General features: G+C 36.3%; 1 protein-coding gene across 29 annotated transcripts in view; it reads left to right on the top strand.

Annotated features, from left to right (window-relative positions):
• LRMDA (leucine rich melanocyte differentiation associated) overlaps nucleotides 1–25,436 on the top strand; it is a 630,413-nt gene that overhangs the window by 129,880 nt on the left and 475,097 nt on the right. Inside the window, exon 1 of one of the 29 annotated variants that reach the window (XM_064430397.1) lies at nucleotides 3,157–3,356. The exons of the other annotated variants lie outside the window; for them this stretch is intronic. Coding sequence (XP_064286467.1) covers nucleotides 3,319–3,356 — 38 coding nt within the window. The 5' untranslated portion in view covers nucleotides 3,157–3,318. Of the gene's footprint in view, nucleotides 1–3,156; nucleotides 3,357–25,436 lie in introns of those variants that run through there. 29 annotated transcript variants of the gene reach the window in all.

The raw sequence follows: 25,436 nt of genomic DNA, 5'->3' as shown, positions 1-25,436 counted from the left end.
ATTCCATCTGCTCAGGACACAACAATGAATAGAAGATGGAGAAGAGTTTAGATTCCATATGACAGCCTACAGCCATATCAGCACTGAATGGAGCCTGTAAAATGCTTACTTAGCCATTTTGCTGGATGTTTTACTGGATTCAGCTTGGTCTTGGTCTTCCAAGGGCTCCAATAATCACGTTACCAATTCCTTGTGGCAACCTTCAAGAAGACAATCTGTTCACGAATCTTGCCATGTTTGCTTTGCTGCATAAGCACTAGTTTGTATAGCATTAGACTAATGAATGCTGATTCATTGGATACAATAATCTAACAAAAATGAGCTAGGATAATTTCCTATTTAATCATTAAGTCTATGCCTTTTCCCCAATACTGTTACAGGTGAAATCCCTCCAGTCCTTGGTTTCCACTGTTAACAAAAGGAAGAAATATATAAATAAATTGTGGTTTCCACAGAACTTATTTTCCTAATAGTGTCATAGATTCAATGTGTCAGGTATAGCTTAAGAAACTGCTAATTAGTAGCTTAATGCAATTTACTGTGTGTAGATTTTATCATATTGAACTTCATTGTTCCATTCAGAATATGTAAACCAGTGACTAAAAAATGTAGCAATTACCAAATTACTTGGTAAGAGTGAAAACAGACACTAATTTCTGAGCTATACAGCACTTCTCTGGGTGAAGAAGTCCTGTTTTACCATCATGTTTCTTCTTGAGTGGCTTAATGTATTAACTGCTACCTAAGCCTAAATTAGATTATAAAATTCAGCCTTGACAATGTCTTGATTTCAGCATGCACAATTTTGGTTCTGCCTCTCAACAAAGTACGTTTATACTTTGCTTCCATGGCCAAACTATTCATTTAGGTCCTTAGCCTTGTCCTGTCCATAGAGCTGGTATTGCTCCTGCTCTCCCTGACTTATGTGTCTGCATTGCCCTTTTAGTCTGGATTTGGCTTGTGCCTTGGAGGCACTTTTTTTACTCTTCCAAGTGTTTGGATCTGCAGAGTCTGGATTCTTTTCAAACAGTTGAACTGGAGGATGTTCCTCAGAGGTGCATCTCGATATGCTCTATGTGCTGCTGAGCATCCAGTCTTTGGAAACAGGTTACATGAAATAGTCATTAAAATCCTCTAAAAATCATCTAATGTTGGACGTTGGGTCCTTAGGGTTCAGTGTTTTGCTCTGGAGGTCTGCTCAATTTGGACCTCACTGTTTACTTTTATGGATATACTCCTCATAATACTTTAAACGGAATCTTAATATGACATTTCTGTTCATTTAACTTTTTACTTAATCCTATTTTTTTTTCTTGGTTTCTTGGTTTCTGCCTTGCTGTACTGCTTGTATCTGTCTGGTTCATGGCATTGCTACTATTTTACTTCAGGGCTAGTACTGGCCTTTGTACTGTTTTTGATTGTGCTTCTTCAGTTTTTGTTTTTCAATCACTTTTGAGAAATCTCTGTGGTAGTCTTTTGGTAAATCTGACTTGACTTGACTTTCTCAAATAAAGCATTAGCAACAGCTATTTCCCTACACAGAGATGTTGAAAGAAAAGAATCTACAGCTGATCTAAATGTTGTAAAGTGAGAGGCATTTATTTTGACTTGATTCTGAACTGTATTGGTGTAGAAGGGCCCAATTTATTTTTGTGGTGGCATAAGAAGGATTTAGATAGTGAATAGGAGGTTGTTTTGAGCTGTAGAACGGAACATTAGGTGGCATATGGTTGACAAGGTGAATCCAGCCTGTGTCCAAACAATATGTATAAATAATTTACAGTATTACCAGGAGTCACACATCTTTGAAGAACAGCATGATGCTGCTATGTGCGGATTTCTCCTTCTGACAATAGCTTTGCTTTGTGAATACAGCCACCTATTGTACTAACTCTTTTAGTATAATTGTGGTGTACTTCTCTGAGGCTTTTCCTTCTTCCTTATGGGGAAATAAAGAATGTATTTTTATATTGTTACCTGCGGATACAGAGTTGCCAGTGTGTGTGCGATAATCTCCCCAATAACTGTGGGTGAGTAAATTCCTGGGTGGGGGAATAGATGAAGCTGGTGGAGGTGACCAGCTTTAGGGCCTGCCAGCCTTGTGGCTGTGAGGGGCTGCAGCATGACAACCCTGTGCCACACTGAACAGAGAATTGCCTCAAACAGCAGGTAGTGTGAAGTCTAGTGGTGTCAGAGAGAGCAAGGCTGAGCTGCAAAGGAAAATCTGCTGTTCTGTGAACACCAGCCAGGCAGGGTATGACTCCGCAGGAAAACAGAAGTGATTAGTCCAGGTATGTGTAGTCACAGGATTGCAACAAACCTGCCAGGACATATGGCCTCAAGGGGAACTGCTTCAAAGAAACAAAAGATTGTGCTCCTCATCTGTAGAGAGAGATGGTCATACTTCCAGTTATCCTGTATTCAGTATTCTTGTATTTCTGAATATCTGCTTTAAGCATAGCAAACAGTAGCCATTATATGACAAGCCTTCATTAGGCTGCAGGAGAGGCTGCAATTTGAGGGCTGGGATGGCTCTTGCAGCTTACCAGTCTGAATTTTAGCAGAATAACCACATCAGACACAGTCTTGACCTGCCTTCTTTGCCTCAAGACAATCACAGGTGTTTCTACTTGGCATTTTAAAATGAGGGTGCTGGCTGGAATTTCATCACTTGTTCCTTCTCACTGCTCCTCTGATCCACTTTTATACTGGGCTAAGCCAGACGTTTGGCTGTATTTATGAGCTTGGTGCTATAATGAATTACCAAAATAATGAAAATTACGTACAATTAACTTAATTTTAAATTGTGATAATTCTGTGGAAACAACAGAAGTCAACCATTCTTCAAAAAGGCACCATAGTGACTATACAGCACAGGAGAAAAGTGAAGGTGGATGTCAGAGAGAATTATCTTTTTGAGCTCATTGTCTTTTGGCTTTCAGCTCATAGCACAGTCTTGAGAGAAAGCAAATTCCTGAAACAGGTTGTCATTAATCCTTGCTTTTCAGTAGCAAACAAGGACCTGTCACCCCATCCCTTGGCCACAGCTGAAATCACTTGAAAAGGGTAAAAGATTTTTCTGTCCCAGGTGTTTCAGTTTCTGAGTCTTATATAGTGTCCACCTGGGCCTCTTTTCTTAAGTTCATGTGTAGAACCCATTTACTATTTTCAGTTGCAAGGACTTGGTGGAAAGAAGAAAGTTTTCTTGCTCTGAAGCTCACCACTTCCAAAAAGGAATTTTGAAAAAATATTTTTCAACCAAAACAGGGATGTTCTGCTTGTGGAAATAATCTTCAGTCCCTAAAAGGAAAGTTTTGCATGTGGGAGCTTGTGACTGTGTGCTGCTACCAAAGGAGGTAATGCTGTGCTTTCTTGCTTTGATGTTGCTCAAGTGTGATTTCTTTTTGCTAGGTATAGACTTGCTCTGTCATTGTACCCAAAAAACAAATGATTTGCATCAACCTTATTTGCTAGGAATGTTGTATTCTGAGTATAAGAGATTAAAGGTTTTGTTTTCTCTTTTGGATTCTTTTTGCAGAGTGAGCTTGCATGCATGGGGTTTTTTTTGAACTTTTTAAGCCTTCATGAGGGAGACCAGTTCATCATTGGTGATGAACTAGTGGTTATTGCGTAGTCAATGATTTAAATTGCTGCATGTTTTTTTTTGTGTAATGCTTGCAGGGTCTGGAGAAACATTTGGTTATTGGGCATATTTGACAAAATTTGTCTTCCTGTTGAGACTCTGTGTGTGTGAGAGCTGCAAGTAAAGCTTATGTAGTTGTGGGCAGTAAGCTGCTTTGAGGCATTAAGTTATCACCTAAGAAAAATGGTTCTTTGCTTTTGTTAGCTAAATGCATTCCAACTTTTGCTGATATTTAAAGGTATATAATGGTGTGTTTTGTGGGATTTAAACTTAGTAGGGCACTGGGGTCTGTCTCTCCATGATCAAGCCATACTACTAGTCCCTTTGTTTCATTATACAATAAATGTGGATAAAGTGACTGCAGAGTTGTTCATGTGGTTGTTTTAAGGATGATGTTATTAATTGATTCTAGAAGTAAGGGTGTTAAGGCTTAAAAGAGAAACATACTTTGGGTTTGGGTGGTGGAAGAGAGGCCCATTTTAGTTGCTAATCCAAGTGCGGAGAAAAGAATGAGCTTCCTATTGAGCTTGACATGAGTTCAGAATTCATCAGATTACAGTCTGGTTTTTGAGCTTTGCATGGGGTAGTGAAGGGACGAAACCTGCAGTAGTTTCCCAGTGCTTTATTAGCTGTCCTTGCTGTATCATATAATGCAGGAAGGACTAATTGTCAGTCATATCAATTGGATATGAAAAATAAAACTCTGGGGAAAGTTCAATTCCCTTTGTAGTAAATATAAGGGAAAAAAAATGTGAGCTAAAAATCTTGGTGTTCTCTAGTGATGCTATATGTGAAAAGCAGAGACATCTTACAGAATTATATGGAGCAGTGCTTGATAATTCTTAATGAGTATTTTAATGCAATAGTAAAATAAGGTAGTAAATTTAAATAATTAAAGTTTAAAAAATATTTTATAATAATTACATCCACTGTAACTTGTGAACTCCAATACAGTCACAACTATTTAGCTGATAGAATTTGTAATACTGAATCCATCTTTCATAAACTAGCATTACTGGTTCCATGGTGTGTTTTAGGAATACGAAGCTTAAACTGTAAATGTAATTTTTAAACTGTTTTCCACTTCTGCTATTTTTGCTATCAATGGTGAATACTTGTTATAGAAGTTTCTTTCTATCAGAGCTTCTTAAAACAAATGTAAAATAGCATGCAGACACTTGTAACTTTAAGGGATACTTGCTAAGACTAACTGATACGCCTTAATTTAGACTCAAAAGAGAATGGAAAGTTGTAGGCATTATTTAGTCTAATTACGAATTTGAGGAATTGTACATGAAAGGGTTTTGTTACTTTATTTACTGTCTCAGCAATTTAACATATGTGAATATTCCTCTTTTCCAGATTGCAAAGGGTTTTGATGAGATGCAATAATGCCCCTTTTTTCCTAAAAAGTTAGTCTCATGGTGTGAATTTGAAATCTAATATTTTCAGGATTTTTTTCCCTGTGCTTATTCTGTTAATGTTAGCTCAAATGAGTTAGATAAGGAACAGAGAATATGAATTATTCTGTGTGTTGCATGCATTTTGCTGTATACTCATACATGTGAGATATATTACACGTGTATGGCTTAGAGAGAAATAAATCCACTTTTACGCAGATGCACTCAAGTTTTGCAAGCATGAAAGAAATGCCTACTGAAAGCAAAAGAGAGGTAGAAAATTAACTTAGTATTGTTAAGTAACACACTTCAGCTCAAGGTAGCATTCTATATGATAAAAAAGCTTAAAGTTCACCTGGTTTGCAAGATTAATATATTGATATTCACTTGACAACTTTTAGTATTAGAACCTTGCATGCACACATTTTCACTTTGAGAATCTAGGTACTTCAGCAGGTACATGTAACTGATAAATCTTTTTGTAGTTGTCAAAACAACTTTGTACTTTTTCTTTTACAACTAAAAGCACTTTGACAGTCTGAAACCTGGTATATCAATAGGGAAAGCAAACAGACTATTAATTTTAGTACCACATTTCACTGAGTTTTGACATTTTTGAAATATATCACTTCAAAACACTGAGACACAGATGATTAAAGGTTGTTACTGGCAAAAATGTTGTTGGTTATCTGTGTTAGTGATATCACTCAGTGGCATCTTTGCATACTGGTTGACTCTTGTTTGAAAATCAGGGTATTTTGACCATATGGATTATATCTGCATGTCTCATTGCAGTCTATGCACTAGTGTCTATGCCTTGAGGGGCTACATCCCCTCCCCCTGGCCAAAAAAAAAAAAAAGGACAACAAAAAGCTAACCTGGAGTCTGCTTGGTGACAGGTAGATGACAGTCAGTTCTCAGTTTTGTTGACATGTGGAACAGCATTGTCCTGATGTCTGAAGTCACTCACAGTTAGTTTGAACCAGAGATGCTGCCGGGGTAGGACTGGTTTAGAAAGATAAAACAGGCTTGCAACAACCTGATATTTGTTTTTCAGTCTGGAGAAATTGTGGTGTGTTTGTCCATAGCATGCACTGTAGTCTGAAGTGGAGTCTTTGCAGAAGCACTGTGTGGAGCCACTTTCCCCAGTGCAGTCATAATGGCTCTTGGTTTTTGATAGTTTCTGTGTTCAACTGGATAATTTTCTCCTTTTAAGCTGTTGAGAAATCACAGACATTATTGAGGATGTCATTTCAGACACCAAAACTAGATAGAATTATACAGTTGTCCTTGTAAAGTTTCGCAGCTGATTCAAGAACACTCTCCAATGTGGTCTTGCAGAAAATACTCAAAAAATCATGGCATAAGTATGGCTTTTAATGGCATTGTTAATATGGAGCTCAATCCATTAAGATAAGGTGAATACTTTGCATTTTCTGCTGGAGAAAGAAACAAGCATAAAATGAGCATAAGAGTTGTCTGACTTGAGTTTCAGGTGCTAAGGAGAAGCAGGGTGTGCTCTGTGTGGAGTCTGGGTACTCTGTCAAAGGGACCACTTCTTAACTTGCGTGTATGCAATGGTCGTGTTTTTCTTGTTGTGTGTGCTTGGATTAGTTAATCTGGGACAGTTTAAATCTTTCTCAAATTTCCCGTGAAGGATGGGCTTACCATTTATTTACTTCTGTTCATTTATGAATGTGTATCTGAAAACCTTTTGAAGTGGTAATAAAAATATATTAATTTTAAAAAAAGAATTTGTTTTTAAATTTTCATATACTTTTGTATTTTGGTGAAATGCTGGATCCTTTTAGCTGAAATGTTATGAAACAGTAAAGTCTGTGTATTTATTACATTTTCTCTTGTAGTTTTTGTAACTCCATTCTGTATATTATATAAATTGTTCAGCATGCACTGTGATTTAGAAAAAAAAGTAATTCAGGGAAAGTGGCTACTCAGGGTTGAATACATTCACTTGTTCTACGAGATGGGTAATCAGAGTCTGAAGCTCTCAATATGTAGAATGTGTTTAGCACAAGTTTATTTATCCAGCTTTCTTTGCTGTTTGCTTATCAGCACTGGTGAGTGACATCCATGCCCGTTTTTCTTCTTACATGCTTTTTGTTTGTACAATAGACAGAAAAACCCTGAAATACAGTATGAGAATATTGATTGATTGTGGGATGGAGCTATAGTCTGATTCATTCCATGTAAATTAATAAAACAAATATTAATGGACACATTTCACATGAGCTTGATTTCTTTTTTCAACATGATTGTTTGGACTTCTGAGACTTGTCCTAACAATAGTTTTGGGCATAATCAATATTAATTTTTATTCTCTTTGCAAAGTGAATTTGAAAATAATGTGAGATCAGGATGGGTGGAGATGAGTTGCTTTAGTTGTGTTCCTGCCAAACTCTTGGCAGCCCAATAGGATGGCTTTAAATTAATCCTGTTTCTTAGCTATGGGTATCTAGGTGTAGAGGAGTGTCCTTAGCAGTGCTAGCCCATCAGTTGTCATTCTTAACTTACTAATGTTCTCCTTTTAACAACTCAAAAGTTGAAGTATGCTAGCAGTCTGTATGTTGACTTGGTTATAGAATTTCATGATAACTGCCTGTCCAGGAAGCTTTATTTAATGGGTGGTGGTAAAAGTCAGGACTGATACAGGCTTGTCGTACTAGAAATTGAAAGATGTGTTCAGTGAAAAAGGGAAAGCAGTTACATACCATGATGCTTTTTCAGGTGCCAAAATTTACTCACATGGAACTGAAAAATGCTTTTCATCTGTCTGTGGTTAATTGATTGGAAGTTCCCATACTCTTGTATCTCTAGATGAGTGCCCATCCTGTTCTTGGAATCACAAATCAGACATTAGGAAAACTTCTAAGTCACTTAACACTTGAGTACTGTATTGAGTTTCTAATCAAAATGCTTGAATGTGTTACTTTCTCATAGAGCAAATACTTCTAGATTTGAGTTGCATAAACATCAAGCCCTGCTGCTGAACAACAGGATAATGGTACATTGACGTCCTGGTATAGGGCCTTTTTCATCTAACTTACCAACTGTATAGCAGTCCTTGAAAGGATGTCCATTTACATGGAGGAAAAGGATTATTTGTGAAACAAATGCTGTGTGCCTGTAACTTCTTGTGGGGGTGAAAATGAAGTGCCTTAGAAGTCTGTACTTAGTTGAAAACATGCTGGAATTTAAGATGTCTCCTAACATTATACATAGCACAAAAGCAAATTTCCCAATACTGGAGTCAGTAACACCACCACCAATGAAGATTAGCTGAGGCTTTAGCAGATTATATACTCAAACTCTAAGAGGATTTGTCAGCAGGGAATGAGGAGTTGTGGTTTTGGGTTTTTAAAATTTTTTTATAAACTAGGTGAAGATGAGGTAAAGTTTACCTATGGAGAATAAACATGTTGAACTGAGAGGCGTTTGAAGTGTGCAAAATATTCCTTTTGTAAACTTTTATTATTATTTCTCAGAGATGAGCCTTATAAATGTAACTACTTCCCAGAGTACTGATTCTGTTGTTCCCACTGTTGCCTTAATATCCATTCCTTTGATGTTGCAATGAGATTTTTTTTTTATTTTTCTTCTCTCAGCAAAGTCATTTGTATGTGCCAGAGCTTCAGCTCAAGAGACAACCAACCAATATTTTCTTAGCACATAAGGATGTAACTATACATTTAAATTTATTGTAAAACATTATGCTCATCTGTAATTATATTACTTTAAAATAAAGCCTTCATCTTCTCTAAGATCTTTTGATGTCCCTTGCCTGCTGACTCTTTTTTTCTTGTTCCCACTTACGTTAATGTGAAGAGACAGTTGAGTAAAAGCACAATGAACTTCAAAACCTAGTAATTGTTTTTCAGAAAGAATGAAACTTGTGAATTAGATATGGATTGTAAAAGAACACCAGAGCTGATTAGTGTTTGTTCGGTTTGCCTGCTGGACCGTTCTGACACCTGTCTTCCCGCTTTCCCCATAAATGCCACTGCTGATCCCTCTATACTGCCAGTCACATGACAGCCAGGGAGAACTTGTGGGTGGGAGTTAAAAGACTCCCAGTGAACCTTGTCAGGCTTAGCAATTCATGAAACTCGACATAAAAGGCAACGTTAAACAAAGATGAGTTGAATCCATTTACATGCAAACTGTAGTTATCTGTATGAAAAAAGCCAGGAAAGGGGGAATGTTGAAGGGGTTACTATTTCTTTCTTCCCTTTAGGATGTGTAGATAATGAGTTGTGTAAGGCTTAGGGGGGGAAAAATAAGCCAACTTTCAAGGCATTGAAAAATTGCTTTTTAGGAAAAATCCTTTTCATCCTAACCATCTGGTTGCATCTTGTTTACAGCGCAGTGTGCCAGTTTGTGCTTATTAATCATGCTTACACAAGTATCTTAATTACTCCCCATGTAGCTGCTCTGTTTTGAACTCAGAAGTTGACCTTTCTCTTTTTATTCCTTTAAACCATTAATCATACATAATCAACGCCAATGGGGCAGAGCCATGGAGAAGGCTACCCAGATTCCAAAAGCATATGCTAGTCCTGAGAAACCATGTAGACAGGAGTGACTGCACTGCTATCAGTCAGGCATATCTTAATTAATGACTGCTTTGTCAGTGTGCATACTTACATGACTGTAACCCAATTCTGTTCCCTGCTTTTGCTTCTGTCAAGAGAACATTTGCCTTATGATACTGGAGATCATCTAAAAAAGTCTCTATATATAAAAAAACTTTTAGAGACATCATGTGAATGAAAAGGATCTGCTTCTCTTGTCTTTATGCTCTCATTGCTTCTGTAATAATGAAAATTTAGAGAGCATGGCCACAAAATGCTCTAGGCTCTAGATTCTTGTAGAATAAATAAGTTGGAAGAGGATAAATTTTTCCAAAATAACTGGAGTAACAAATGTATTCCTGTTCTCCCCTGCCTTCTCTTCTGAAAAAAAAAAGGCAATGGACAGGGAAAAACGGTTTTGAAAAAGCATGGATTTGAGAAGATAGTGGAATTTCAGAAACAGCACTTGGGTTTCTGGTGTACTAGGCAAGCTGTAGTATGCAAAAGTAATTTAGCCTGCCCCGAAACTCTTCAGTGAGATGAAAATTTTATCAGTAGTGTAAAAAAGACAACTATCCAGCCTACTCAATTAGTCAGCTTACATGTTTGTACACAGGGAAGGAAAAAAAAAAGATTTGCAAGTATGACTTGTGTTTTCTCACTGCTGATTTTGTTTTTCTGTTTCTTTTTGCCATAAATAGTGTATTTAGAATTTATGCTGTCTAATCTCAGTTCCACTGGAGATGTGATTTTCACTTACAGAAGCTTTAACTACAGTTAAGACTGTCTTAAAAGCCTTATGAGCCACTATCATAATAAGCAATTTGTTTATTTTTATTGCTAACATGGAAAAAGAAAATATTTCCAAACAAACCACAACAGGGACAGAAAAAGATCAATAACTGGTATAAAAAAACTTGTGCCATGAAAATTATTAATATTTAATTCAGGTAAAAGCCTTGCCATTCCAAATGTAGAACGCACCCCTGTGTCTTCTGATGTTTAAAAAATACTTATTCATGAACAGAGTATATGATGTGCAAACTGAACTGTTTCATCCAGTCTAGTGAATAATGGTGCTATTTTCCATTGGACTATTTCTTTTGTTTGAGCTGAAAATTTTTTTCAGCCTTTTTGCATAGTTTGGATGTTTTGATGTCCTTGCGCTTTAGGTATTTCCTAGAAGGTTCCTTGAGTGTTGTTAAACAGTCTAGCACAAACAAGCAAAAATTTATTCAGAGAAAATTATTTTGAGAATGTGAAAGGAAAGACTTGGATTTTGAATAGGAGAATTCTTGCTGGCCTCACAGTATAGGTTTATGTCCCTTCCCATGTGGACAGCTAAAGATTATTTCCAGGTATAGACTGTAGGTCCTGTAAAACAGAAAAGTGTTGCTGGTGAGACGCAGTAGTGACAAAATATGGTGACACAGCAGGGTGAATGGGGTAACAGACCTGGGCTGGGCTGTGATGCTCAGGCTGCAGGGTGATCCAGCCTCCCACTGCCAGAGAGGAGCCATGGGCAGCTCCTGCCTGCTGATTGCACCAGCTGTGTGGCCTTGCCTTTATCTAGGGCTGCAGCAACAGGCTCTCATGCAAACATCCTTTTACTTCGCAATAGAAATGAAACACAGTTGTTTTCATTGAAGAAAATCTATTACGGACTGGAATGAGCAAAAGGGTGAGGCCTTTCTAAGGATGGCATCTGCACAGTGGAGACTGGAGGCCCCGTGCCGTGCTGCACAGCTTGGGGTTCCCAGCAGCTGAAGGGATGCAAGATTATCTGTACCATCCTAGTTTTCTTATAGTGTTAGCTCCCATAACTAGTGCTGCTCTGCTGCACACAGTCCAAGTGCTTTTCTTTCTGGGATTGTACTGAACCAACACTACCTGGTGTAACATGCAGAGCTCTTGACTGCCCAAACTGGTTCACTACTGCTTCCTTCCTGCATGGTACTCTTCTGCTGTTTTCTAATTATATTGCATGTCTTTGTTTTCTTTGAACATTTAAAGTGTAACTTGGTGGACTGAATCAGAAGATTCTGTGCTGGAGGCATGCATCTTGAAGTGTTTCTTGTACTGCAGTGCTTGCAAAGGCATTGTGTTGAGGAGATGAATGATGAGAGTTCTCGCCTGTGTAAGGAGCAGGCAGAATGACAATGTAGAGAGAGACTGATGGTGGGGCAGAAAAACTACCTTTCACCAGAAGCAGATTTTAATACCTGAGTATTTTTCTGGTAGAAGCTCCGTTTCAGAAATTCCCATTGGTTCATTTGCCTGTTGAGGGATTTTAATTTCATGTCAGCTGAAATGATATTGTTATTCAGAAGGAATTTCTGTGATTTATATGAATGAAGAGAACATGGAAACAGTTGTTCCCATCAATGACTGTTAAAATGTTATGACCTACTGTACCTCTCATTTTACATCTTCATTCAGCCTTGTTCTTCTGCTATATAGCTGATAACTTTGTTATTAGGTCTTCATGTACTTTACTGTTTCTCCTCCTCCAGATTATTTTATAGCCTAACATTGGAAATTTATCTCCATAATCAGGAGTAAATTTGTTTCCTGAATAAATGCCACGGTTTTCATCCCACATATTTCTAAGGGAAGCATTTTGTTTCTAGTAACTTGTATCATTGGAGCATTGCTTTAATGCCCTCTTTCCTCTTTAATATGTTTTACTCATTGCTTTTACTTAATGTTTATATTTGGCTTTCTACTTATATAATTCATTCTTTAATTCTAGTGTCAAGTCCTGGGAAATGTTGGGGTTTTTTGCCCTCTTGAAGTTGAAATAAATACATGACTATATCAGTTGAATTGTAATTGTCTTCTGTAAAGCTTTTCATTAGTGTGTTTGATGTTATGTTGTGAGTCCACAGCAGATCTAAAAGGGGAAAATACCTATGTGAAAGCAACATGATAGAACTATAATTAACCATTGGTAAGAAAAAAATAATCCAAGGATATGCTATGTGTTGGAACACAGGCTGCTGAAAAGTGGAAATGTACTCAATTTCAAATTCTTGGAACTGCGTATCTGTGGTGACTGTACAACTGCAGTGGCGAGCAATTGTCAGCTTCTGTAAGTGAACACAAGGATGTGCTTCACCTGGAAAGTGATTTGGGTTTTTTCTCCTTCTGCCAAATACAACTATTTGGATATTCATCCGATGGAAAAAAGTGACTCAGCTTTATGTAAAGGGTTAGCTCTACGATTGTCAAAGTGTCTGTTGTTTTGGTGGAGGAAGAATAAACAGAACCATTTTTCTATTAATATTTAAAGGTTTCTTTTACAGTTAAATAAACTGTATGTTTCTATGTTAAATTTTAAGTTTGATATAAACATGGAGCTCCATCTATGAAAGTTGGGTTGCTTGTGCATGCTGTTGCCTCAGAAGGAGATGCTTAAGCCTCAATTCTATAAAACTCACAGTTACAGACTTGGCAAGGTGATGTTTTATGTATCATTTTCTTGGCAGCAGTATTCATTGAAAATATTTCCTCTATCCGTTCTGTTTGTTTGTTTCCACTTTTGTGTCACCTCCTTAGCTGTCCTAGTGTATCTGACAGGCAGTGTGCTGTGCAAGCAGGCCTGAAAACAACTGGAGGGACATGGAAAGATGGGAATGCCTTAAACTGGAGTCATGGCTGAGGGCAGAGTGCCTGCGAGCTGCAGTCTAAGTTCTGGGGAATTTTATTCTCTTGGTAGGGTAGAAAGGCAGATGCTGCATATTTCAGGATTTTTTTTCTTCACAGCTCTCTGGTAGAAATTGCTTTTGAATAGTTTATTCCTCTTTGTTTTGGTTTTTCCCATGTCACCCGGAAATCCTCAGTGTAAGCTTCATTTGTGTATCCATTTATGTAACACCTCTAGTGAGGGATGGACGAAGGGATAGCGTGTTAGAATCGAATACAGGATGTTTTGTATAAATATGTTACAATGTGTAACATAATTGTTTGGAAAATGTTGTTTAAAGGCTTGAATTCTAGCCTAAGAAATTATTAGTAAAAGAAAAAAAAGGATAAAAATATTTTAGTGAGCATAAAGAGGTTGCACTATAGCTAGTATTTCATATTCTATGTTGAGATATGGATTGATCTTAAAATGGATGTCTAATTGTTCATAGTTAAAATGCTCTGTTAAGAAAAAGCACATTTTCAAATGTTGTTTTACGTTCCTATATTACTTTCAACCAATAAGGCCAGTAACACATTGGGGCTGGGAAGAAGTCCCTTACAGTTTAAATACGTACAAATCTTTTAAGTAATTGTGAGCATGATGAAAGGGATTTTGTAACAGGTAGTCTAATGAGCTCCTTTTATGTTTTGCTTTTTGTTTCTCTTTTTACAGTGCAGATATTAACTTGTTTATAATATGTATATTGTATTTTTGCCTAGTAGTTGTATATATGTCTTTGACTACATCAGCAATTGTTCCTCTCAGATATAATAAGAAAAACAAAACCGGCCCCAAAATCCTTATTTGAGTTCTAAACTAGGTATTGTAAATATTTGCAGAGTCTATGAGTCCTTGATAATATGCTAGATTATAATCACCTGAGTTTCTTATTGCCTCACTTGCAGTTGTGTTGTGATTTTTCCAAGCACCATGCTGGTTACTTTTTTTATAGTATGATATTAATGTGAAAAAAAACTTCAGTATGTTTTCAACTAATTGTTAACATTGCAGAGTAGAATGAATACAAGAGGTCAGATTAATGCTATCCTTTATATAATGTGAAGCTGAATGTAAATCAGCCAGTTATACCTGTTTATATACTCTGAATCATTTTTTTGGATTATCTCAAATGTTGATCTATCCTTGACATCACTTTGGAGCCTGAGCTAAACATGTGGAGATGATAGTATTAGTGCAGTGTCACTTCTGTCATTTGGAAGCCTTCCTCAGTCAAATTGCAGCCTGAAGACAGTCCAATATAACTGTACACAGATGTCTTTTAAAATTGGCTTTACCCTTCAAAGATGACTGAAGGATAACAGAAAAATCTTTTTAAAAATTCAAAAATCAATTTAGATATTGGTATATTTTTAAGGACAGTTTGAAAGTATAGACTATAGTAGTAAAGTACTTCTGTGGTTGTCAATCCCAGCACAGTTCCTATTTCTCCTTTACATTATGGTAGCTAATTTAAATATTGCAGATGAAAATATCTTGTTAGTACTCACTTGATAGCATCATTAAGCAGCACAATATTTTAAAAATAAAATATAACCCCTTTTTTCACTTAGGATCCCTTAACATCAAAGAGCATTTCATTAATTAAGAGTGTCTGCTTCTAGAATTAGAAAAATATTCTCTTCTTCATAAAGCAGTACTTTTGTGTAATTTTCTGATAGTGAAAAAATTTCTGCAGTGGAAAAATTGTAATAATGATTCAGGAGAAGGAAAACAGTTGTATAGCTATACTGTATAACCTAGTTTTAGTGTTAGTTTTTGAAAATCTGAAGCATACTTTGTACCAAAACTACATCCTCTGTTTTTTTTTTGGCTATCAGATAATGATTATTCTGGGTCTTGAAATTTTTAGTTTAACATGAGAATTCTTTATTTTTTGTTCTTACTCCCTTGCTCTCCCCACCCCAATTTATTTAGTGACCTTTTTAAAGATGAAATGATCACAAATAGTTACTGTACAGCTAGCCCTTTAACTGGCTGTTAATGGCAGTATTTTTGCTGTGATAAATACAGTAAAGTCAAGTCACTGCAGTGGGGGAACCTGCCTTCCTCCAGTCTTCCTATCCTTCCTTCACCTTGGGTACTTGGTGATATAGTTTGATGATACATTGAGTGAAATATGTGTAGCGGATTTGTAAAACTATGTTTCAAAGGTAAAATATACATTCATTCTTATGACCAGCACCAGATGGACTTTTATATTTCTGTTCCAAGTTGTACTGAACAACATCATCATGCTGATTGACTGCGCAAGTGCCAAAGCAAAACTTCTCAAAGCTTTGGAAGAAACTCTACCATATTTTTTAATAGTTTTCTGCTCTTAATCAAAACCAAGAAGAATGATTGTTTCATATTGCCAAGGGTATTTGCATTAAACAGAAGAATTAAGTTGTGGAAGGAGGGGTAGGAAGGAACAAGATCATTTTGGCATGATAATATTGATATGTGTTATTTCCGATTAAAAGTCTCAGAAAGCAATTCTTGTTTAGATCCTTGCTAAACTGAGAAATCTCAGTGCATGAAATGAGATTGTTGGCCTGCAAAGGACAAAAGGGAATAGAGGGTTAGCATTTAAAACTTCCCATTTTCTACGGCATAGAAACTAGTCAAGTTTCATGGGAAAATTCTAAGTTGCACTATTCTGTGGCATCAGTTCTTGGTTTTATTCCATCTAACAACGCAGCAGAAAAGGCCACACATATTAATCTAGGAGGTAATTAATATAATCAGTCACTATTGATGTATTGTTGACTCTGCAAAATCTGTGAGAAGGTTTAACATGCAGACAGCACGATTTGCTTTAGTTAAGCCATGCAATGCCTGGTACATGCACTGTTATTTTTTGCTAGATTCTTTGCTGAATACAAACCACTGTTATAAAATCAAAGGACAAAAAAATTAGCTGTGTGCTTGGACTTCTCTTTGCTCTACATAGCCTTTCTGGAAATCCTTAATTTGAAATGACCTTGCCAATTGCTGGCTCTAAAATTGTGCCTCCATGAGCTCTTCAGATAAAGGTATATTCAGATAGATCAGCAGTACTGTTCTGTCCTCTTCTATTTGAGGATATCTGTTCTTGCCTCCCACTGTCCATACTGAAAGACAAGACTACACCATGGTCTGTGGCACAGAATGCGAGGAGAGCAAATAGAGAATTAGGACTAGGCAGAACTGTGGTTCCAATTCTAGCTCATTAATTCATTGTAGGTTTTTATATTTCTTTGCAGCAGTGCTTCTGTAGTTTGGCTTCCCTTTGTTGTGCTGAGTATTTAGCTGTACTTTTATGGGTTTGCCTTTAGGAATAAGAATCATTAAAGTACAGAGACCTCCAAAAAACGACTAACCCTCTGGTTTTCTTCCAAAGATTTTTTTTTTTTGCTTGCTTTTGTGTTAATGGGAGTTGTTTAGGTTTTTTTTCCGTGAACTTGTAAAATATTTAGGTTATTTTAAAATAGACATTGGCAGTACTAAATGTTGACTTAATGTTCTAAAACTCATAGTAGCTGTGACTTTCGTTTTGTCACTGAAAGTCTATGGCAGCCATTGACTTTATTAAGAGCAGAAAAATGATATGTTACAGAGCCATTTCACCTCCATGCTGTCTCCTCTAATACATATATCTATGGAAGTGTGGTAATTAAAGGCTCTTTATGTTTTATGATTTCAGTTGCTTGAGTTGAGTCTTAGCCTAATTGTTTAATGAACAGCTGGAAAGTTTTCTTGATCTTAAGTCATTACTGTGGGGCTGACCTAATTTTGACTCTAAGCAGAAAGACCAGTTCACATTCTGTTTTGTGTAGTTGACACTTCAGAAGTATGTGGCAGAAATATATGGTACAGGACTGCCCTACTACTGATATACCTGTCCTGAGAACAGAAAGCAATGATTTTTAGGTTGCTGAGTGATTTCATTTACTATTCCCCCAGCTGGAATCTCTTCTATGTCAGAAGGAGCAATCCACCTGCATTTAATGGATGCTGTGTCTTCAGCTCTTGCTGGAACTAGGCATCTCCTCATATTCAAGAAAAGAACAAGCTTGAGTAGTACTTACTGAGAAATAAAATCCATGTCAAATTTATGTGAGTTCATATAATGATAAAACAATTTCCTTTTTAATGAGTTGCTTGTAAAATGATGAGTTTGCTTTTTAACATGCAGAATTTTGAAGCATCAGCTCTATAGCAAGGATTGATCTGTTCTGAAAAATATCTTTGAACATCTCTGGGTTCTTAAAATAAGGCATTGTTGCAAAGAGTCTTCTTTTTCTTCTGAATGAAATTAGGAACTTGCATAAACTTCTGGAAATCTGAAATTCTATTTTTTGGTCATGTTTTGCATATACTTTCTGCTTTTTTCTTCTACACAATACATTATTCCCTACATAGTTATCTGCAACATTCTTGTAACTGAGATGACTTCAGAGAGTCTGAAGTACTGGCTGTTACTTAATGGGTGGAGCAATTTTTTAGTGGGCTATTTTCTTGTGGTTTCAAATGCTTCCTATTTGTTATTGCCAGCTTAGTTCTTTGCTCCCTAGGAAGCAGTTTTCCCCTTTGATGTGCTTGCCTAATAAACAGTTGTATTAAATGGCCCATGATGGGTTCTGCCTGGAGTTCAGGTGATGTTTTAGTGTCCATGGTCCAGTCCCCAGGCTGTGGGTGCTGTGTAAGGAGTAACCTGACTCTCCTTGCACAGCACTGGTACTGATGGTGTGGCAGCTCTGCTTCCTTCTCAGCTTTGCTCCACAGTGGGACCACTGGGGTCCTACGGCTCCTGAATTCTCTACTTCTCATCTTGCTTAAAGATTTGAAAGGTGTTACTTTTCTCATGGGTTTTGCCAAATCATAAATGCTACAATATGTGACTTTCAGGTTCAAGAAGATTGACCCTTCCCTGTCTGAATCAATTATGTGAATGCAAGTAATTTTTGCCCTGGGTGGGCCTTCGGCTTCTCTGGGACTGGATGGTTTTATTTAAATGTTTAGACAATCTGTAAAGATTTTTTTGTTACGTGGAAGATTTGAATTCTGATGATGTTATTGAGTTGGGTAGTCTGGGGTTATTCAGATATAGTTTGGCAGTTTATGATGCAGTGCTTGAAATAGTTAGTACTTGGCTTCAGAGGAACCTACCTGAGCTTTATTAAAAAAGTATATATATACACACATATATGTATATATCCCAAATCCTCACTTGAGACATGCTGTTTTAGGTTCCTAGAAGTTCACTACGTCCCAGTTGCATGTGTTGTCTCTGAGCACCTTGTATAAAGTACATACCTGGAGTAAAATATAAAAACTGGGTTTTCTTTTTACAAGTTCATTCCTTTGCTTTATTCTCTTAAAATTAATTTTCCAAATCCCATAATTGCTTAGTTGAGTTATATGATGAAGAATAATGAAAAGTGGAAATGATCATACATGCTGTCACAGTAAAGGTTGCTTTTAATATTTTAAATTAATATTTTAATTAATCCATAATTCAGTTATTTGGAATACCTCCCATTTACAAGGGACATATCCTCCCATATTCTCCTTTGATGTACAGCGTGTGATTTTAAGTATACTTTTCCAGTAGTATTAATAAATATTTGCTTGACATTTAATCTCATTGATCTTTAATCAGTTGTTAGTATTTGTGATAACTGAAGTTACAAAGTTGAAATAACTTCCTTTCTGTATAAAAACAGGAATGCTGATTTGTTTTATTTGTATATGTTTTAAAGATACTATGTCATGTCATTTATTTCATTTGACTTAATCATTAGAGAAGATTAAAGGTGGCTTATTTCTTAGACATATGCTTAACAAAGAAGGATTTTACAAACATCTGTGCAAAAACATACAACATCTTCCTGCTTTCTTATCAGTAAATGCAGCTGTTCCTGTTTTTAAAAATCAGATGTGTGATAATGTGGAGTAGCAGTGTTTGAAGGCTTCATTTTCTGATATCTAAGACATGTTTCTTTTTCCTGAGCTTGGACAGGTATAAATAAGAAAGATAAATTTACAGCTAATGTTGATTTTATTTTTTTTTCCATTTCCCCTTGCCCCCGACACTATCAGAAACTGTTGCCAATGTCATCTGCTAAGTGAATTGCAGGTTCTTATCATGCGTATGCTGGGTTAAGGACAATTAGTTTATCCACTGAATAGAGATAAATTATGCAGAATAATACAGCTTTTATATGATTTAAAATTTCTATCCAATTTATAAATTTAAAAGAAGTTGTTGATGAAAGAATGCAAGAAACTTATGTCCGTCGCACAAGAGACACTATCAAAAAATCCAAACCCAAGCTGTCTTTTTAGTGGTTTTATTCTTGGTTTCAAAGTATGGTTTGCTGTTTGTATTGATAGATCCATACAAGTGAAGTAGGAAACATAGTCGTTGAGATAAATAGATGTGCAAATCTATTTGTAAGTCATTAAACTACTATTTTCAGTAGCTAAATGGCAATTCTACACTGTCATTTTTACAGCTTATTTCAGTTTTGCTTTGTTTCTTTCTTTGGGAGCCAAGTGGGGTGATATGCCCAGGAGTCTTTCAGGATGGGCAAATGTAGTCAAGCAAAACAGCCACAAGCTATGTTTCATGGCAACCTCTCACTGGCCAAAACCCCGTAGAAAACCTACAATGGTCCTATTTTCATCTAGAAACCCTCCCATATGTGTTGGTTGTAAAATGCTATGGCTAAAATGTAGTAGGGCATCTTAATAGTAGGGCAGAATCTTAACTGAGTTGTATGTTCTTCGTCACCATAAACATGAGTACTTTTGTTGTATGACTATTATTTTTTTTTCTTTAACTTAGAGCCTCATAAAATTTTTGAGGATCATGGATGAGCACTGCTTTTTAGAGCCACTCATTTTCAGGACATATTGAGGTCTTGAATCACTTGTGTTGTGTTAATGACAGTCTAGCTTCATAGTTTCTGGGTTCCTCTATTTGTTTATTGCTTAGGTCTCTCACTGAAGTCTCAGGTTAATATGATCCTGCTTACTGTGAGATCTGGTTGGATCACACCTGGGATTTGTCACCTGTCTTTAAATGGCCAATAAATTTTTCACAATCGGAGGGTGTTATAATGAAATCTAGGAAATTGCAAACTGAAAACTGAGAACTTGTGTGCACTTTTTTTTCTTTTTGAAAAGAAAGTGCCTCTCAGGCTTTGTTTTACTAGTTGAAAACATCTTTAAATAGATGGATAGATAATCTTAGTGGAGGGGAAGTTTATTTTAGTCTGAGTTGGTTAGAAAATTGACTTAAGCTGAATTGGTTTTCATTGCCTTCAAATGAAGTAATAATGTAAGTACAGATATTTGATTATTCTAGATAAATGAATGCAAAACCTCATATAATTTTTGGTGGTGTAGTAGTGAGACTTTTGTATACACTCAGTCTTTTTCAAAGCTTTGGGTATTCTAGCAACAAACAGTAACTATCACATCCTGCAATTGCAGGAAGTCTGTTTTACAAATATGGTGATATTAATCACAACTTAGAACATATTCTTCTTGCTTCCTTTTAGGTTACTTTCTATTATCTCCTTTATTATTTCTTGTAGGAGCTCATTTTTTAAATTTAATATCTTGGAAAAACGATGTCTTACTCTGGTGATTCACCTTGAGGTTTGATGAGAAGTAGCTGCTTCTTTTCTGTCACCCATAAATTCTTGCTTTACAAAAGTCTGCTTGGTACTATGGGTCTGAAATCAGGGGCAAAATGAAGAAGCATATTAAAAGACAAAGATTTCTGGTTTTAGCAGCTTTCTGACTGCTATGTCAGATTTAATCAGTTAAAATCAGTAAAATATTACTGAAATATTGGATTTGCCTTCCTATTCTCCAAAACAGGTTTAACTCTTGGTTGTGTAGCTGAAGTTCAGTGTACGAAAGTGAGGACACTTTTCTTTTAGACTTCATGTTTGCTGTAATCAGATTTTTCAAAACTTCTGTTATTATTTTCAATACAAAATAAAGAAATTTTCTGTTTTCCTTTATCTTGGGTTGTTTAGTGGCAGGTGTATTTTTATGGTTTGCATAGAACTTAATCCTGTAACCCAGATGAAAATTATAGAGTAGCTGTATTTCAGATTTTCCTTTAGAGTAGGGTGTTTTATGCAAAACTTGTAAAGCTGGATATAAAATGGGATAAGTCAACCTAAGACTCTAAGGAAATGATCAGTTTTTCCTGCAGGGAGAGAAGAGGAAGGCATACGCTTTTGTCAGCACCTGTAAACTGACAGCTAAATAAAAATAGAGTGACAATACATGTGCAAGAAGGGAGATGAAAATTGCCTCAGTCAAAATGTCTTTACAGCCAATCCTTGAGATGCCTTTTTGCAAAAAGTATGCAACATTGGAAAATGAACAAGCTCCTCCTTCAGGAGCTAAAATTATTTGAACTACTGCTGAATCACTAAAATATGCAAAAAATGAACCTTGTTTAGATATAGGAAGCTAAATATTTGGTAAGTCATAATTTGGTTATGCTTTCTAAGGCTTCCTATGTTGTTGGTTCATAAATAGTAATTCTAATACTGGATACTATGATAATTATGGAGTTACCGAAGAGGCCTAAATTCCATTTTTTAGCAGTGTTTTCTATGGATGTGTTTTGCCAGTACTAATATGTTTACTTATATCAGTTTATTTCAGAAGCCCTTGTTGTTTATCTTATTTTATGAAGTAATTTTATTATTATTAATAAAAGTAATAGGAGATTTTGGCAACTGGATACACAACAGACGTGCTGTCTATTTTCTCTCTTCGTTTATTTTTCTCTTGTTAAAGTCATCAAAATGTTGACAGCTGCATAACTCTCTTTAAAGCTTTCATATCTTGACAGATATTACAGATATTTGTCATTTTACTTACAGTAAGTGACAGCTAAATTAGCTTTATGCTGTATTGGAGGATATCTCAGATGTAGTGAGTCCAGTCAAATTTATATTCCATTTCTTTAATGTGCAGCTGATTTTCGAGTGGTTATTAAAGAGTGAACAGTGAAGTGATACATGAAGAATGTGAAAATCTTGAGCTAGCAGATATTCAAGGTTAACAGATGAGAAATATGTTCCCCTTTTATTACTTCTATCACATTGGATAGTCTAGTTTTTCCTTCATTTTCACTTCTTATTTCAGCTAGATGTGGGGTTGAAGATCTATACATTAATCCTGCTTTAATAGATACCCCCTTCCCAGCTGAGTATTTAAGGCTGCCAGGAGCCTCTGTAGGTGTTTGTAGGTCACAGTGGAAGACACTCAGTGGAACAACATTGGTTCAATGTCACTGCACCTCCCCTCTGTGTGTTAAGTACAGTTCGTTCATTGTCTGACTGCCACGTAGATGTATTGCAGAATGTATATATACATTTCTGTTCAAAAGTTTGGGCCAGATTAAGGGTGGGAAGAGAACAAACAAAGCTACTGAATGGGAAAAAATATCTTTTTGCTGTCAAGTAGCTTATTCAGTAATGTCACTGTATTTTTTTTTTTTTTGCGCCATGCATAAATACAAAGCACAATTAAGAAAATTGCAGTGGATCTTTACATTATTAAACTGAGAGTGTCTGAAAAAATGTACTTGACAGGAGGGGGAGATGAAGAAAAAAAAAAAAGGAAAAAACTTGTTGTCTTTTATCCAGATAGCTTAATTACACAATTGAGTGTTTTTCGCAGTTGTCTGTTTAAATTGCTGTCAGAAATGGAAAACTCCATAGTATGATATTTTCTCATTTTAGTATGTTCAATGTATTGCTAATGATAGCCAGACTTTCAAATTACTATAAATGTAAAAAGAGGAGTTATACATGTTCCATGTTTTAATCTGCTCTTTTCTGATGCTGCTGTCTTACTCCTGGGAATCCCTCTAGCATTTGGACAAATAGTATTTGGAACAAGCCATTATAAGATTAGCTCAGTGTTGCTCAAATCAAAGTAAAGGAAGTGAGACAAGACACCTGAATTGAAGAAAATAACTGATTTAACTGCTTTTGAGCAGTATACTTTAAATAACTCTTCTTAAAAACTTCAGAAATTTTGGAAGCCTGGAAAGTAGTGTAATTGTGTCTTGATTTTTTTTTACCAGTGGTGTTTTAAGTCAGGTTTTGTTTATTTGTTTATGGTTTTCTTTGGGGGGGATAGTGTTTTTTTTATTTTATTTTTATTTTTAAAATTTTATATGTAGGTGCAGCCTTCTCTGAAATAATTTATGCTGAGATGGGCTGAAGTTTAAATTAAGCATAACAGTTTCTTCTAGAGGACCACCAAACCAGTGTGAGTTTGTGTGTTAGGATATGTATGTACCACTTTGCATTCTGAGGAGAGCAAACCCGGGAGTGTTGAGTGAAAAATTATTTTTGGGATTAGTTTGGATACTGGCCTGAATCAGGCACAGAGTTACATCTGTTCTAACTGCAACTGATGCTTAAAACACCTACTGACCTCTCAGAAGAGGGGAAGGTTTATAGCAGTGTTACAGAGAATCATGCCTTAAGTGGAACATTGCCTTATGTTGTGTTTAAACATATTTTCTTTTCTTTCAGTATTACTGATATAGCAGGTATGTGGCAGGGAGTAATATTTATTGGTAGAGATTTTCTTGAAAAAGTCTCTAAAGTGGAAAAAATGCGGCAAATTGCAGAAGCTGGAATAGAGCTTTCACATTCTCCCTGAAAAGAATGTTTGCTTTGTGGAAAAAAGGAAAAAGGCATAAGAATTTTGAAGAGATGAACATATGCTGTAAAGGTTTACCTGCTTTACTTCACAGCACCAGAGCTGGGTATTTCACATATTCCTGAAGGCCAGGAAATGCAGACAGTGATCCTAGCTGTCAGTACATTCTAGGATTTGATCAGTGTTTTCACTCTTGTTCTTGATTGAGAGTTTTCCACAATCCAGAAAAAATATATAGTTTGTATAGAGCTCTCTAAAACCATTAATTGGCCTGTTCAGATTTTATCTCTAACTTTGTGTTGAGCACTGTTTGTAATGCTGTCATAAACGATGCTGAAGCCCTGTTTCCTAGGCTTTAGTGATAGGATGAATTCACAGGAACAGGGAAACTGAACGTGCTGATTGTTTAGTGTGGGTGAAACACACCTCTCTGAAACACAACCATATTAATATTACGTCTTTCAGATTTGTCAGGCACCTTAAGAGTGTAATATTTCAGCACTGGTTTTATAGAAACTTGCAGCAGAACTGGATGGGATTAATAATGTATGAGATATATCACAGTTAGCACAGTATTAAATTCTAGCAGTGGAAGGATGCAAACCAGTTCATAACCTTACAAGAACATTGTGCGCTACAGTAATCTTGATAATAGTGTACAGTCAAATTAACAGTGAATAAATGCTGAACTCTGCTTTCTGTCAGAAATGGTGTTCATGCAGTCTCTTGTCAGTCTTTTGCATGCTGTCCTGAGCAGCTCACCGGAAAAAAACATAAGATAAAAAGATGTAATGAATTATTCTGGTTGCATAGCACATTGTAAAGAAGGGGCTAAGTATCTTAGTAAGGATGGGAATTTTTGCATGTTTCAGTTCTTGGGTGAGCAGCAGTGTGTTTATATAAAACTACAGAAGTACTTCCCTCCAGAACAACTCTGTTTATCAAAATTATATTAGAATAGAAGGCTGGAATAAGTTTTGTTCCTAGATAGTAGGCAGTTGATTCAGTATAATCTTATTAGTCCAGATGTGACAGAAAGAGGAGGCAAGACCCTGGGGACAGATCTTATGGGCTATGGCTTTTACCCTAAAACACATATGGGAGTTATCAATCAGTAGGTTTCCCTGTGCATGTTGTGCTGTCTCTCTAGTTTTACCCTGCTTTATTGGAGATTTCTGTCGCCATTTTTCAGTTGGGAGGATACTGTCAGTCCCCACCTTCTTTTATTCCAAGGGTTGCCAGCACTCCCTTCTGAGGAACCCATATCACCTTCTTTTAAGGTGTTTGGTGATGCATTGGGAATACATGACTCTCCTCTTTCTATATAAACTAATAGGTCTTCTGTCACTTCCAATTTAAACTCCTGGGGCATCAGAAACTGTTACTTTACATTTTCTTCCCTGGAAAACAAAACAAAA

The sequence above is a fragment of the Passer domesticus genome, chromosome 8 (genome assembly GCF_036417665.1).
Source record: "Passer domesticus isolate bPasDom1 chromosome 8, bPasDom1.hap1, whole genome shotgun sequence".
NCBI classification, from domain to species: domain Eukaryota; kingdom Metazoa; phylum Chordata; class Aves; order Passeriformes; family Passeridae; genus Passer; species Passer domesticus.
The sequence above is the reverse complement of the archived record's forward strand: the minus strand, read 5'-3'. Positions and strand labels throughout refer to the sequence as shown.